The sequence below is a fragment of the Microchirus variegatus genome (genome assembly GCF_963457635.1).
Source record: "Microchirus variegatus genome assembly, chromosome: 19".
Lineage (NCBI taxonomy): Eukaryota > Metazoa > Chordata > Actinopteri > Pleuronectiformes > Soleidae > Microchirus > Microchirus variegatus.
In genome coordinates, this window is record NC_139820.1 from 10,667,834 (window position 1) to 10,684,684 (window position 16,851).

Consider the following 16,851-nt stretch of genomic DNA (forward strand, 5'->3'; position numbering starts at 1 on the left):
CACTCAAACAGTAGCTGTCTGTTTCTTTCATAATTGTCCAGTGGGTTACTTGACGGGCTTCAAACTTGGCAGTTGACGCACAGTAAGGGCACCAGTGTGTGCAGTGCAGATATAGGTAGGAATGCAACAGGTTTATTGGAGCTGTTTTTTTCTCCCTTAAACTGGCTGTCATAATCTTGTCTTCAAATGTGTGGCACTTGTTATAATGGACAGATGCTGCTGCAGTCTTACTGGTCAAACTGCTGAAATAATGACCATCATAGAGGCATCGGGACAATGTCTTCACCTGCCAACTAGCAGCGATTCCAGGCTGGTTTCAGGTGCTGTCCCCACAGCAGTGAGATGCCATTCATCTCACTGCTGTCACAATAATCACTTATCACCAGAAGATGGAGACAAGGTGGGAGGTGGGAAGATGCGTAAATATAGCCTGTCTATAAATATGACTTCAGAGTTTCTCGCTTGAAACTGCATCATTCACAAAGCTACAGTATAGCAGCTTTCTGTGGGAGAGCAAAAACACTGAACGATGAGATCACAGATGAATTAGCATCAGTGCATTTATTTTCTGTTTGAAATGTGACCCAGGGGAAGAGTGAGGTTGTCTACTATTAGATTAAAGCCACTTCTCAGATTTCAAGCAGCCATTTACCATGTCCTGCTGATTAGTCTGCAAAGCAATAATTTAACACAGACTCTTTCAGTCTGCTATGAACTGCTCTCACACTGAACAATAACATTCGTGTTTGGCTGAGGCTACAGCCATACTACTCCCATTTTTGTTTAAAAAAACGATAAATCTGCCTTGAGACACTACTCTGGCTGAATGGTTCCAATCATTGTCTGAGCTCTGTCATGGATTTGTTGAAGGTATTCTATGTAGTTTGCTGATTTTTAGCATGGACTGGAAACTATTTGGAGAAACAGAATAATCTTTGTTGAAGCAAAGCAGGAAGTTGGTTGCTTGGGTTCAACCAGAACCAACGGGTCGATGGCTGCCCCAAAGGTCTGTGCCATTCATCTAAATACTGTGGCCTGGCTCACTGCTGCCTTCACATTGGTTAAAAGGCTTAGGTTGACTGTGACTGTTGATAAGAAATGCATTAAGCCCCTTTGGTGTGCTAAGTCAGGAGTGAATACAGTTTAGATGCTTAACTGATTATTGTTATCAGTTTTCCTCAGAAATATAAACCATAGCTGAAATGAGAACTACGTCAAGGCCTTTTGATAAAGTTTGTCTGGTTAAATTGTTTGCAAAACATGATTACATGCATGCTAAGGGCGATCTTCACTCTTTTTTTGCCCCTTGTTTTTTATGGACCACAAATGAGACTAGCTGCTACAAGATAACTGAATAGCAACTGAAGGAAGACTATTAGTTATTGTATTTGGTTAGGAGGAGATAATTAGAAGAATGGATGGCGTATATGTGTCTCAAGGCTGAGAGTGTTTGTAGTTGGAGGAGAAAGACAGAACTTGGCTTGAGTCGTGTCACAGTTTTGTCACTACTGTAGCCAAGGAGTTCATCCAAAAATAATGAGGGTTTCTTAATGAGGTTAAGCTAAGTTAAGTGTTCAGTGTATTATTTAACACAAACAACTTTCAAATCAGTAGGCCAAGTGGAATTTCATGGCCAAGCAGAAAGGGAACTTTGCTTTTAACCGGAGGGTTGCCGCTTTGAGTTCCCACCAGGTCGAGGGCTGGGGTAGCCCTGGACAAGTTACCCAATCCCCATTGCTTATTGTCAATTGACCCCAGCTACGGTTGGCCCACATCCAGTGCTGATCCTAAGCCAAGGATAAATGCTAGGTTTGCATCAGTAAGGGCACCTGGTGTGAAATCTCTGCCAGAGCAAATATGTGGCTCATCTGCTGTGGTGACCCTGAGAGCGGGAGAGGCCGAAATAAAGACAAAACTAAACATTCTCAAATCAGTGTCATGACACTGATGTTTGACACTGTCTGAACTTCATATATTGACTAGGGCTGAAACAATTATTGGTATTCTGGTATGGGTTAGGATTAGGGCCAAACGATTACCTCATTAATTTGAGAAAATAATCGACAAATTAATAAATTATGAAAAAATTTATTAGTTGTGTAATGGTGTTGAATGTTGCCAAATGTATGGATTTAACATGCTTCGATATACAGTACATACATTTGCTTGTTGTTATCTACCAGAACAGGTAGTAAAGTTTTGTCCACCTCTCGTCTAATTGGCTTAATAAGGCATTTGAGTTATGTTTATATCGCCACCTGTTGACTTGGCATGCTTTTAACAGCAGTGGGTTTTTGCATTTTCATACAGACGAGGATGGTTTTGAGAACTTGTCATGGAATTATGTTTTAAAACTGTGTAGTTCAAATATACCCAGGCCTTAATCATGTTTTGTCAGTTCAGTTCGGTTATCTCTGTTTAGTGTTAGAAAATGCTGATTGGAAGAGGAAGGCTAGGAAACCGATGATATCCACAATGATCTCACTGCCTAACATTTCAGTCCCTGCCTGTCACACCAGTTTGTCAGCATTTCTGTGAACAGTTCCACTTCTGTTTGGCTGCTGTTGTTTGTCCCTGAACCTGAAATCTGAAAGCATTCTCTGAGATGCATTTATCAGCTTACCACATACCACAGTCCATAGTCTCTCAGACACAGCCACAGGCCTATATCACACACCTTGGCCTATTCACTTGGCCACACCCAGTACCAGACTCTCATGAATATTATGACATTAATGCTGGGGTCAAGCTCAAAGAAACTTGTCAGCTGAGATTGTTTATTCTGTCAGATTATGGATTATTGTCATATATGCTGGCCATGTCATAACAAAGCGACATGCCACATTTTGTTCCTCAACCAATCACAATATTTGCCGTCTTTTATGATGTTTGTGTCACTTTAGGAGACACCTGAAAGGCAGGAACATTATTGTTTCCATAGCTTGATGAACCCTCTTCTGTTACAAAGTTTACACCTTACAAAACCAACAACATTCCAGTTTCTGTGCTGTGTTTGCAGTTCTGCACGGCCTCATCTCTTCTGGCACAACATTGTCAACTGTGCTCCTATTGGTCAATGTTACAAAGATAGTGAAATCTGTAAAACCATGCAAGACTATATCTAAAAAAAATCAGACCTGCATATCTTTGTGATGGGATATCATTAGATGAGCCACAGTAGATGGAATGATTGGTTGTCTGATTTTCCCTGAATCCATTTGAAGCTGCTTGTCAGAGGTCATTAATAGGTGGACCCCAGGTCTTTTTCTATCGCACATCTGTCACACCCATTCACACACTGTTGGCACAGCTACCAGGAATATTTTTGGCGTGAATGTCTTGCCCAGAGACGTGGCTTCCAACCTTCCAGTTGGACAAGGACCTGCTCTACCACTGAAACAAAATGTGTTAAATTATGTGTTGCCCTGAAACTAAATTGTATTAGACAATATGGTGTTGTAGACCCTAGCTTGCAGAAATCTAAGTGTGGATCTTTCTGAATAAATAAATGAATAACCAATGCCCTGTCTTCCCAGTTGGGCTATAGTTGGGCTGATATCATGCACTCTGACCCCAGCATAACAAAGAATTTGAGTTCACACTTTGTTTTCTCTTGAGCATGGAGAATGGTCTAATTGACTGTTCTCTGGAAATGTGTACGTCGATGCTTAGCTCTCATTTCTCCCTGAAGATTTACTATTCAATAAACAATGGTTTATGTTATTTGTGCACAGCTAGTATCTGTAAACTGCCATTGCTTATGGGGCTGTTAACTGTGAACTGTTACTGTAGCTGCAATGTTGGAGGGGCATTAATGTGGGAACTGGGCTGTGAGACACTTTAGCAAATCATTAGGTAACCTGTCAATGTAAGCACAGGAAAAGCCATTACGACTGCAAACAAACAGCGGGGTTTGAAGTGGGACTTCTAATCTCTTACTAGGCAACCTGGTTCAGGGAACGTGGCATGGGATTTCATTATCTTCCAAAGGAGACTGTGAATTAATGTTGGCAAGTATTTTAATGACCAATTTCCCTTGTATCTTAATCCCTTAGCAAGCTTCCTTTTTATGCCTCTGATGTCATTTGAAACATTGGTGTATGATATTTGAGATGCTCTGTAGGGCTTTGGCACGTGGTTGTGTGTTGGCAGAAAACAATGGGCACAATGACTTGCAAAAATACCCTTAACATGCGATCCCTGAGCTGCAAACACCGGAAACTAGTGTGATTTGCTGATATCTTTGACCCACATGCATTTAATGTAGATGGTAGAGACACTACTGTGGGGAGAATGGTTAGTATTTGTTCATGTAAAAGAATTAAAGCAATGAGAAATGATTTCTCATCTAGACTCACTTTTAACATCTGCAAAATAGAACAAAAAATAGATGGTGATTTCCAGGTGCCACCTTTTTTCCTATCTGACAAAAAATTGTCAGATTTGTTTCTATGTCTGAGGACCTTGGATAATTATATAATCAGAATGGCTTTAAGAGGTTTAGAAACAAGTGAGTGATTGTTTCAGTTAAGGGCAAAGTCATGTGATGGAGATTGATGCAACTTCTCACCCTTGTGTACATTTTGACTGATTAAAGCAAAGCAAAAGGGATGCATTCTGTATTAGGGCATGTAAGGACATCTAATGTAGCGCATAGTGAGAGGATTTTGATCGGCGTGAACTGTATAAATGCTTTACTCACACATTAATTTATTTATCTACATAATCAAATGTTATATATGTGAATGTTATGCTCTCCAACAAATTTCCCCATGGGGATAGATAATAGTATGTTATTGTATTGTAGATCAAAACTCGGGCAAACAGCCTTCATTCATATTCATTCATTCATTCATTCATTCATTCATTCATTCATTCATTCATTCATTCATTCATTCATCGTCAGTTTGGTTAGCATGTAACTCTATATTACTACCAGCCATCAGGGGACAACCATGATATTTTGATTTCATTTTAGGTGAGCAGTCATGTCCTCCATCTTATGGCGCGTTTGATGTCCAGTCAGTGGTCTTGCCAAACTACTCACTTCCCTAGTGTGCAATAAGGAAGAGGTGACATGTCTTTATGACTCATTACAAGGAATTAGGGAGTTTTCTTTTTCTGACAGTCACAACCTTTGGTAAAAAAAAATACTCACAAAGTTCAATTTGGAGCATGCAGTAAACAGAAGGCCATCCTACTGTGGAACACACTGGGAACACAAAGTATTTGAACAGCATTGTAAATGTATGAATCCTTCTGTCATATAGCCCACTCTTGGGCACACCTGCAATACTTTTAAGGCCCACCACTCAGCTGGGATCCACACTAGTCTGTATAATGTGTCCAATATGACTTGTTAAACACTTTAAATTCCAGCTTCTTTCTCTTTCTTCTTTCTGCTTTCTTCTTTATTTATTTGGATATATTTAGCAACCTCTGTCACAGTTGTAGACTTTCCAAATTTCTTATGATGACTCATTGGGTTTAGGTAACAGGAGCAAGAGGTCATCCAGTTAAGACAAAAATGACAGCTGCACTACTTACTAATCAGTCAAACATGTATTATTTCTCTCTTTGAGCTTCTCGGAACACTTAATATTTACTGGAAATTATATTTTTCCTCTCTTATTTTTATGCTGGGTGTTTGAGAAGTCATGTTGTTGTCATCTCTTAAGTGTTCCTTGTAAAAACAAAACAACACTGCAGAGATCCTTAGATTAATAAGTAATAGGTTTCTGTTTGCGTTCTGATGCTTGTATGCTTGTTTTGTTGACTGCTAAACGACTCAGAAAACGATAATGAGAGAACAAAGGTCAGCACAGTAGGTCAGTTTGCTTTCAAAGCGACTCATTAGTACAAGGATCGCTGTCGGTAAGCCAAGAGGACCCACTGATTCTGATCCAAAGCTTCAGAGTAAAACATGTAACCCATGCTGTAGTTTTATCAGTCTTTCACTAAAAGAATTGAACTTAATTTATTTTTCTTATTTTGCTTTCACTCATAATTCACTCCATGTATGAAAGCCTACAAATCTCAGTGTGCACGTCAGGACATGGGGAAATTACGATATGACATTGTTCCCGAGTCTTTGTCTATGAAGAGTGCAGTCTAGTGGCCAAAAGTGTGTTTTCAGGAATAGCACGATGTAGGAATTAGCCAGATGTATGAAACTTGGTGGGAAAGTGTATGCTAAGCCACACAGGAAAAATATTTAGAGTGTTTGGCCTTAACTTGACTAAATTGTGACATTTCAAGGTTCTGGGTCTGTGTTGTTGGGGTTGATATACAATAAGATGCATCAAAAATGAACCTGGTGAATTATTAAATGAATCATAGCTCAGGCTCTGTTAAACTTGGCAATTTGTGACACACAACCACACCATTGAATGCTGCAGCCCTAGTCTTTTTATGTATTTGTTTTTCTTGGTGTTTGCTAGTACTTTATTTGCTAGGCATCTCTTCAGGGATTGTTGGGTGCCTTGAGCATTTTATGGATGTTGAAGTTGAAGGAGGGGAAAGTGCTGTTAACTCACCTCCCCACCCATCCAAACCTAATGTAAATAAAATGTTTGTTTTTCCGTAAGATAACGCCACAAGGCTCCTTAAAGAAGTCGTACAGGCTAGGATATGATGTGAAGTTCTGAGATGTTCCCATTTTTTTGTGTTGCATCTGTAACATACCCATACCAGAACATATGACACTGGGTATGGGGGAAACTACTGATGTGACATTAACAACAATATATCATCATGGCAATGTATCATTGTCCTGGCTTGGGTGAGTGTGTTATCTATATGTTGGTGGCAAATATTTACATTTTAATAAAAACAATATGCCACTCTAAGGCAATCAAACTTCCCAAAGCAAGAATTAATAATAGAATAATGATGTTCAGTTGTCTCCTTCAAATCCTGCTCTTAATACTGTTATATGTACTGTTACACTGGTACATGTTCTATTCATCAGGTAGACGGATATCACAATGTATTGTTTTATGATTGTCTTGCAGTTTATCCTTTATCACAGAGTCTGTATTGTGATATTATCATTATGCTGGCTCATGTTTCATTTACCATAGTTTCTCTGCGGTTCCCATCCCTACTTCTCGGTGTGCCGTTTCACACTTATCTCTTTGTTTTTTGAAAACCCAATACTTCTCTCTTGTTCTACAGATTATCATCTGTTTTGAAACGTCACACAGTTGAATGATATGTTTGTAAAATATTAGATTTAGATATTTACAGCTGTGAATAGCTGCTCAGGTCATTCACATGGGTGTCTTTCATGTGTGTAAAAGCTGAAAGTCTCTTCTCATCACCAGTGTCACCAGTGTCGGCTGCTTGCAGAAGAGAGGTGTGAACACATCTGTATGTGCAAAACACCAGAGTTAATGAGCCTGGCTTGTTCCTGTAATTTGCTTCATCAGCATTAATGGCAGGGTCTCACTCTCCCTTGTTCAAGTTGTAGGCTAGAAAATAATACACACAGGGAACTTCAGTGACGGTGTGTTCATACAGTATACACTCCACAAGATGACCAAATGCATAAACAAGTCGCTCCACAGTACATGCCAGTGTTTGTTCCATCACTGTAGTTTTCAACTGAGAAACAGAGTCGGCTTTCAGACCACACACACAAACACGTAGTACATTTTCCCACCATATCACTAATCCTAATGTGCTGTTGGCAAAGAGTGTTTGGCCCTTTTGATTTTCAAATGTTAAAATTAAATCTGTGTCCAATCACTGATCCAATAGAATGACTTCATTGTGGAGCTGCTGACTGGAGGCTGACTAGCTGTGGGCAGAGGTGACTGGCAGAATGCCTGAATGGGGTTTTGCTCTGTTGTGACCATGTGACAATGTGTGGTCAAGTTTAGTCTGCATCCAGTCTGTCAACAAGTTATTATCATTATGCTATTTTTACAATTTGAGGATTTCATGTATATGTAGAGGGAAGCAGTTGTTTAGCTGTGTTATGTCGCTACATACGTGAATATGTTCATATGGTTTTTTTTGGTATGTTTTTTTCCAAAAATTTGTTTGCCTTAAAGTAACACCTTTTGAATTGTTTGTTGGGAATGGCTAAGTATGCAGCAAAGGCTTAAGAATTCCTGTCCCTCATAAGCACAAAGCTTTGCATTACACTGGGTTGCTAGGTAGGAAAATGCACAATCCTTGTCAATCAACTGGTGGACCGCTTTATCTGCCCTACTTTGGTACGGTTCCTCTGGTGTGAAAGAAACCAAACGGGTTTGGACGAAACGGTCTAGTTTGATGCATTATGGGTATGAGATAAGGGATAACCCCAGATTTCCACTCGGAACCTCTGTGGCACGGTTTTGCCACATTCTCTGCCCAGCTTCAATCCTCTGTTTGTTGACAGAGGTTTAGGATAGTCACAAAACAAGTCTGTTATGTAATTTAAACATTCAAAATGCAAGCACATGCAGCTACACATGCAGCTTTCTCATTACCATTTCTGTCCAAATGTCAGTGTTGTTGTCAAGGCTGCATATTTCATACCCCTCATTAGTCCTGATTCTTGTTTTAGCCAAGCTGCCCTATTTTTGAACACACCACATTGGGCTCTTTGATTATGCTAATTGTAGTTTGTGGAAGGTAAAGTGTCAGCAGGTGGTGAGTCGGATTGGACGTGCACTGTGAGTGTTATTTAGTATTTCTGGTGATTTAAGATGCCTCATTACTGCTGAACGGAAGTGTGACACAACCAAACTGGTTGAACGATACAACACTCCACTTGTGAGCACCCACACACTCGCACATGCAAATGAACATTTGTGTCTGGAAATGGGTTGGTGGTGTGACTCAGAAATATATTGACATATGAGATAGTCTTTTGACAATTTGACATACAGTATCATCTCCCACATCTTTGACCCCACCAACTGTAAGCGCCAGCTTCTCTGTTATGTTCCAGTCTCCATGAGTGCATATTATCAAACCAGGAGATTTTGAGTCTCCATGGTTTCACAAATATTGTTTTATAGTCAGTAACCGTGTGTTATAGGCAGGTGTAGTTCCATATAAATTGGCTAAAGAGATTTAATTAGATCACTTGGATTGATATTTTTCCAGACTGCAGTGTACACATTGTAGACTGTAAACAGTCTTTAAAATGAATATTTGTAACAGTGACAAAATACGAACAAAACACTTCTCAGTTTTAAGTAACATCTCCCACTCCCATGATCTTCCTACTGTTTTAACCTAATGACTAACTGCATGCTGTTTCCCCCATACATGGACCTTAAAACAATGCTTTATTACACATAGTTCAACACCTCCTCAACTAATCCTGTTTTTCAGTCCAGTTCAGTTCGGTGTGTCACACAGTTATTTGCGTTTTCATCGTCAAACATCGTAAAGTTTTTGTTCTTACCAATCTTTGGTACCCTTCCGTTGAGGCACCATGGACAGTGGCACAGCTCGTAAAGGTTAAAATCTGGTGTTTTTCCATGCAGCCCTCTCTCGAACAATGCTCGTCTTCTTATTGTGATAAACAGCCTCATGCCAATAAGAAACAACATGGAATGCTGGATGTTCTCCATTGTTGCTCTTTGTTTACTGTGTTGTGTTCTTCTTTGTGGAATTCATTGGAATTCATATGTAATTTATCCATCTTGCCCACACACCCTATGGTTGAATAAGAATCTAGGCAGACACTTCAGCAATTGGAACAAGTCAATTTATTTTCTGACTTAGAAAATTGTAGCCAACAATTTTTGTTTGTCAGTTGAATTGTTATTTGACATACTTAATATTATCAAAACTAATCTGGTGTCCCCTCTTCTTTGCAGACTGCCACTCAGTGGGAGCACTGCAATGACCAGCCGGCATCCTAGCCATGCAGAGAGCGCTCACTCGAAACAGCCACCTGCCGTGGCCCCCAAGCTCCATGTACAGCGATCGCTATCAAAGGAGAACATCACCATCCACTTCTCTGCTTTTGGGAAGGAGGAAGAGGAGGAGGCGGAAGAGCTATACATTTCAACTGTCTCCACTACCTCAGCTGCTCAGGATGACTCAAATGTTGTGACAGCCTTGGAAGCAAGTGAGGAGATGTTTGAAGGTGTTGCACTGGACTCTGCAGCCGAGGTTGCCGTCAATCCTGACTCATCCAATGTTTCTCCCATGAATGCACATCACATTAACAGTTCTCCCACACAACCAACGTCATCGAATAGTGCTGAGCAAAAAGGCTCAATGGCCAACTCCTCTCCTACTAAATCTTTAAGCTTTCCATCCACTGAAAAACCATTTCTAAGTTTGGTTAAGTCTTTTTCATCTGATGCCGAGTCTCGTGATGGTGTCTCTTCTGCTCCTGCACCAACAGTAAGACATAGGAAACTCATGAAGTCTTTTGTCAAGTCCTTATCTTCAGACACCTCACAGGACTCCGCGTCGACCTCCACATCGTACCGTCTTCCAGAACCTCGACTTAACCTGCAACTCTTCAAGCAATTCACACAGTCCCGCATGCCGTCTGCTACCATGTCTTCAGCCAGTGATTCAAAAACTGCTCCTTCCTCTCCATTAACCTCGACAGATAGCCGCAGCTTCTTCAAAGTTTCAGATGTCGAGGCACGAATTGAAGACACCAAGCGTCGTCTCTCTGAAGTCATCGCTGAACCGCTCCAACTGCTGAGTAAGATCATGGATGAAAAGAGTAGCAGCTTAGTTAGCGGAAGCATCTACAGGCCAAAGGCCCTCTCTGTCAGTGCCACAGAACTCTCTAACATTATTGATGTCAATGGTCAACTGGAGAGCAACAACAATTACTGCATCCAGGAGGAAGAAGGAGGTGACTGGGATGATGAGAGCACAATCACTGAGACCTCTGCGCTACTTGAATCATCGGCTCCTTCCACTTTGATCAAGAGCCCCGGCAAGCAATCATTAATTTCCATGTCTTTGGAAAATTGCTCTATGTCTGCTCTTGCCAAACAGGAGGATGACGACTTTTGCATCCTGTACAGTGAAAACTCTGAAACTTACACTGGCATGGACAGTGATGTCACTGAGGATGCTGGAACTGTCGGTCAAGCTAAAGTGCCACTAAGTGGCTGTAGTGAACCATGCAGTGAAGATGAATCTGAAAGTATTGTGTCGATACCTAGTGTTCCACACTATACTCTAATCTTCCTTACTGTAATGGTTTATGGCTATTTTGTATTACCTCTGCCAAGTTATATTGGCGGAATGCTGCTCGGGATTGGACTTGGATTTCTTTTAGCCATTGGGGTCGTGTGGCTGACGGGTCCAAAAGCTTCTGGTGGTTTTCGACATTCCACAAACCATCGGAAGCTGTGGAATCAGACCAAGTTGGACATTAAAGAACCAGAAATTTATAAGGTTGGTGAATTTGTCTGTTTTTGGATTTATTTTAGAATTTTTTTTATATTTTCTGTGCTGCTGCAGGAACTATTAACCCCTCTGTCTCCGGTCCTCTGCAGCTTGAATCTATAAAATAAGGGACTTTCTGTTTGCTTAAATACTCAGATCTTAAAATTTGCTGACAAGGCTCAAACCCATGGGGTTGCCAACTGGGTATGGGGCGATTACAAATTTACTGCAAACATGCATGAGCATTAATTGATTGTGTTGAATTTACATTATAAGGACGATTATAAATGGGGAAAATCATTAGTATTTCATTATGTTTTAGAGTAATTTTAACATGTTTAAAGGCACATTTGTTTTTTTTACAATTGCAGTAACTTGCTCAAGATAACCAGAACATTACATTTTTATCATTCCATATCTAGGGTGAGCATATTGCACGTCTTTAAAGATGTCAGCTTTGCCTACTGGTTACTGTCACATCTGCATCTCCCACCACACGTGTCTTTTGGCAGTCATGTTGCAAGGTGGTGAAAAAAGACACTACCTATCCATTCCTTAATTATGAGCAAAACCCAAACACTGGCACATGTTTGTTTCCGTCTGCTCGACACAGTTTGACAGTGGAGCAGTTCACAAAACATTGTTTAACAAATTAGATGTACATCTATCTCCAAATTGATCACTTGTGATCTGACTTCTAATGGCTGAGAAAATATATTGAATGTGTGGCATGCTTTGAATGAAGGCTTAAATGCAATTTAACAGGCTCATTTCTTTGACAGATTTACACTAGTGACAGAATGGCTGACAAGTTAGTGCATCTTCAATGGAGCCAAATGCACTGAAAACTCACTCGGAGAAAGCAAGTGACAACAAAGCTGTGCAAACATGTAAAGGCAACGGATCACTCTTAACAGTGTGAAGTTCATAGAAAGCGACAGCTAACCTTTTCTGTCACCGTGGAAACATGTCATACGGGTGACAACACACTGTGAGCAGATATTTACAGTGTCCTCATTATCCAGGCATGTTTGTAGTTGTTCAAACAGTCGAAAGCAACCCTAACCCTAAACAGAAAAAAAACAACTGCATTTTTCATGAACAGAAGTAGCTATTGGGGGAAGTGTACTAAGGTTGTTTTAGACATTATTTCTTGAAATAGAATTTGCATTATGTAACATGGATTTGTTATTTCCCCAGGGCTGGATAAATGAGATATCAAACTATGACCCAGAGACGTACCACGCCACACTGACACACTCGGTCTATGTCCGACTGGAAGGGTCAATCATTCGTCTGTCAAAACCCAACCACAACATTGCCCGCCGTGCCGTGCACAATGAACCAAAGCCTGATGTCACCTACATTAGTCAGAAGATCTATGACCTCACCAACTGCAAAGTATGCCACATTGTGTAGTATGTTTACTTGTTGAATGTCGGTGAAATTTCTCATTAAGATGAACAATGTTGATGCTATTATCTACTGAATTCAACAGTAAATGGCAAAAATTACCTTCTTCTTCATGGTTTTAGGTATATCTAATGCCTCAGAACTTGGCCAGGAAGCGTGTATGGAACAAAAAATACCCCATCTGCATTGAGCTCGGCAAACAGGATGACTTCATTTCGAAGGCTGAGGGCGACCGGTGTGAAGCTAATGAAGGCACGGGTCTAAAGGACAGAGGAGAAGGCAGTGGTGCAGCACATGAGCGTGGATCACTGCCTTCTTCCAGTAGAGACCTGACCCTGTATCTGTTTGGAAGGACGGGAAGGGAGAAGGAGGAGTGGTTCCAGCGGTTTCTTCTGGCCTCCAAACTCAAGGTGGACTTGAGGAAAACAACAAGTTTTACAGGAATCAAGACTGGTGAGCAAAGCTGATGTTTGCACTAGAGTTAGACTGATGGCCTAATGTTGCCATTTCTTTATTGTCAGCATTGGCTGATTAATTGAATGGTATTTTATTGAATTGTGAAAGTTTATAAATATTTAATATTTTTTCGTATGAGTACATTTATTTTTTTATTGATTATACATTGTTTTATGTGGCAGTGCAGATTCATAGTCATATAGAGACGGGCTACGGGCCTTTTTTTTGGCTCACTCGCATTATGGTAGAAAGCAAACGATGAAAACTGTGGTTCCTTACAGCCTGCTAATATTTTTCTGTTTCCCACAGCTCCGATCTCTCACAGACGCAACAGCAGCCGCAGCAGTCTGGACGAAGCACTGTTATCTCAGCCCAGGCCCAAGGATTCACCCGTCTCCTCAACAGCAGCAGCAGGCGCCGCGAAAACCAAGCCGTTGTTGGACTACAGTGTCTACATGGCCACTTTGCTGCCAGAACAGGCAACCGTCACTCCTTCAACTGCCAGTCCTGTCGTCCAGAGTCCTCAGAGCAGCCCTGGAGCTGATAAGAAGGTAACATTTACCTTTCTGCTATTAGTACTAAACACCTTTTTAAATGATACAATTTTAAGCAGTGTAATTACAAATGGCTGCTGTTGTGTCTCATTCTTGCCTGCTGTGTCTTTAGCTTCAGAACACCACATCAGCTCAGGTGCAGCCCCAGGGAGAGGAGGAGTCCGTTGCCTGGGTGAATGCAGCTCTTGGTCGGGTGTTTTGGGACTTTCTGAACGAGCCACACTGGGTTGAACTGGTCTCCAAAAAGATTCAGATGAAGCTCAGTAAGATACGGGTGAGTGGAGCAAAGCCCACAGCAGAATTTTCCTTTTTAAACTGGTGTGAAATGTAGAAATAGTGAATTGTTTACCTTCCTGTTGAAAACATGTGACTAGGCACACACACATGCACACACCATCTCTTTATCCTTTTGCTGCCGAGTGATCTTTTCCCTCAGGCCAACCTTTATTTTGCTGCATCTTGTAACGGATTATGGTCACTGCGAGTGTTTACATTATAGCTGCAGATAATATTGTAGACCTGGTGTTGGAACAAGCTGTGTTCTTTTCACAAGGGACTGAGGTACAGCTAGATGACAGTAAAGCACCAGGCAGCATATCATCCAGGCATTGTGTGAATACATGTACTGGTATTGTTTCGCAAATTTTGTTATATCATATTCTTGCAGATCAATTATTCATGTGCAGTGTGCTGTGCTCATATGTGCGCTTGTCTCCCCCCCACCCAGTTGCCTTACTTCATGAACGAGTTAACCCTGACAGAACTGGACATGGGCTCAGCTACTCCCAGAATCCTTGGGGCATCCAAGCCTTTTGTTGACTATCGCGGTAAGAGAGAGAACTCGATTTCAATCAGTACGCATTTGTACACACAGGCACATGCTCACAGTGGGTGCTGGTGTCACTAATCCCTCAACCATTCGATCACTCTATTCAGTTTTTTCAAATGACTCCATTTATCGTGCAGTGTGCAAACACCTACCTCAGTGATGGCTATGTTTGATAGAACAACACCTCTACACTGGCCAGTTGGCAGTGTGAGATAACAAAGACAAACACAACTATCCAATAATCTATCATGACACACATTCGTCAGGGAGTTTTCTCATGTGGAATTGATGTCAGCTTTACCACAAGAAATCAGTTGTGAAATGGAGGTTATGAGCTTGTACTTTAGCCTCTAGTCAGAGTACATGTATGCACACTTACTACAGAGACAACTCTGTAAAATAATGCATTTCAAAAACGAATGAAATTCCTGTTAGTGACAATTCTGCTGTTTTACACATGCAGCAACCTCAAAGTAAATGTCACCTAGTTCAAACAAGTACTCACTCCCTCTTTACACATATGTAAACATGGTGTTTGATCATTTTTACATCATTCTGTGACACAAATCACTGTGACTAACCATAGCTTGACTGGATGATTTGTTTAAAATGATCACCAAGCCTCTTTTTATGATTATAGAAATTATCCCACATCACAACCAAGATTAATATCTATATCTCTGGAAAGTGCTGTAATTACTCACTTAGAGATGGGTTAAATAATTGTATTTGTCCAGCAGAACAAATGGTTAGTGCCAGAGTGAGCATAGATGACGTTCCTGTGATAAAGGTCAGCAATCCAAACTGCTAGTCATGTCTTTACGGTACAAAGGAGTAGAATACATGCCAAATGGGTTGAACACGTTTGCAATCCGCTGCACACACATGGTTTCAAGTGACATTTTGTCTCATGGCTGCCCACTGCTCCCATTCTTTCATCAGACTTCATGCTGTTACTGGTAGGATCATAATAGTGAGGCTATAACTGCATGGGTCTGACAGAGAGCAGCATCACACCCTCTGCTGTCCTCTCTTTCATCAAAGCACACATTACCTGAAGTGGAGTGGAGTAGAGAGGGTTGTAATCACCATAAAGAGGTTGGTTAGTGAAGTGTACACTCGTAAATAAGTCCGGTACAATGATTGGTCTTTATTACAGTAATGCGAGGACTACAAGAACAGAATTGTGATTTTTTTTTTTACTTTATTGTTATCAGGGCCTTATCAATCCATATCAATGGCATTTTGCTTTGAAATACAGCAATGGGGAAGTAAAGGCTGTACATTGTTAAGTTCAGTACCTTATTCATCCTGGATTGGGTAACTTGACTTGCAGTGAGAAGCACAGAATAAAAACACAAATATGGGTAAAACCAAACAAGAAGTCAAAAACAAAAATATAGAAACATTAATAAAACTCAATTATTGTGGAAACAATAGTGAAAACATGACAAAAATTACAGAAAACACAATAACAAAAAAAGACTGAACATGTCATTAAACACTAAATTGCTGTGGAAAATAAGCGTATGTATTTATTCAGTGGAACACAAGTGAATAATAGTTGGAGCCATAACCAATAACAACAAGTACTGTTCCATTCAGTAAGTACAAAATGAGTTTTATTGTGCTTCATGCTGTGGTGTAACGTGCACTTCCACCCACTCAGCTTGTCAGGCAGCAGTACACTCGAGACCTGAGAAATGCTTGTTTCCAGCTTGTCTCTCAGCTGGTCGAATAGAGGATGCACTTTTCCTTCCTCTACAGCTGCTGACACTGTCTGACCAGTAATAACACTGCTCAGCACATGGTTTGGTGTTTACTGGTCAGCTGCAAGTGTTGTGAAAAGACGCATGTCCTCGATTCATGCGCAGGAATCGCTTTTACCAAAGATATTGTGAACTCAAACATGTCACAGGGCAAAAGACTTGTTTCGAGAAGTGTGACCTTAAGAATTTTAGCAGATCTTATGGTTATTTGGGGATTGCAGAAATCAAGGTTCAGTTTACATGGCTTAGTTTGTGAGGGATCTCAGTTTTAACCCGTCGTTTCAGTTTCCAGCTTAAAGCTGCAGTATGTAACCTGTGGGGAATTTACTTTATTTATTTTGGTGGCACTTTTTTGTGTTTCAGTCAAACCCCTACCTGTTTGCAACCAGCCTGTTTTACTAGTGCAATGTTACTCTTGCCTCCATTGGTCTTCACATAAAATAAATACCTTCCTGCATGC

General features: G+C 40.7%; 1 protein-coding gene across 1 annotated transcript in view; it reads left to right on the top strand.

Annotated features, from left to right (window-relative positions):
* The window catches only part of LOC310940723 (testis-expressed protein 2-like), a 34,509-nt gene that overhangs the window by 6,624 nt on the left and 11,034 nt on the right, over positions 1–16,851 (top strand). Inside the window, exons 3-8 of the mRNA XM_083905713.1 lie at positions 9,825–11,379; positions 12,571–12,771; positions 12,906–13,236; positions 13,549–13,790; positions 13,906–14,067; positions 14,521–14,620. Of these exons, the coding sequence (XP_083761839.1) occupies positions 9,850–11,379; positions 12,571–12,771; positions 12,906–13,236; positions 13,549–13,790; positions 13,906–14,067; positions 14,521–14,620 (2,566 nt within the window). The 5' untranslated portion in view covers positions 9,825–9,849. The remainder of the gene's footprint in view (positions 1–9,824; positions 11,380–12,570; positions 12,772–12,905; positions 13,237–13,548; positions 13,791–13,905; positions 14,068–14,520; positions 14,621–16,851) is intronic.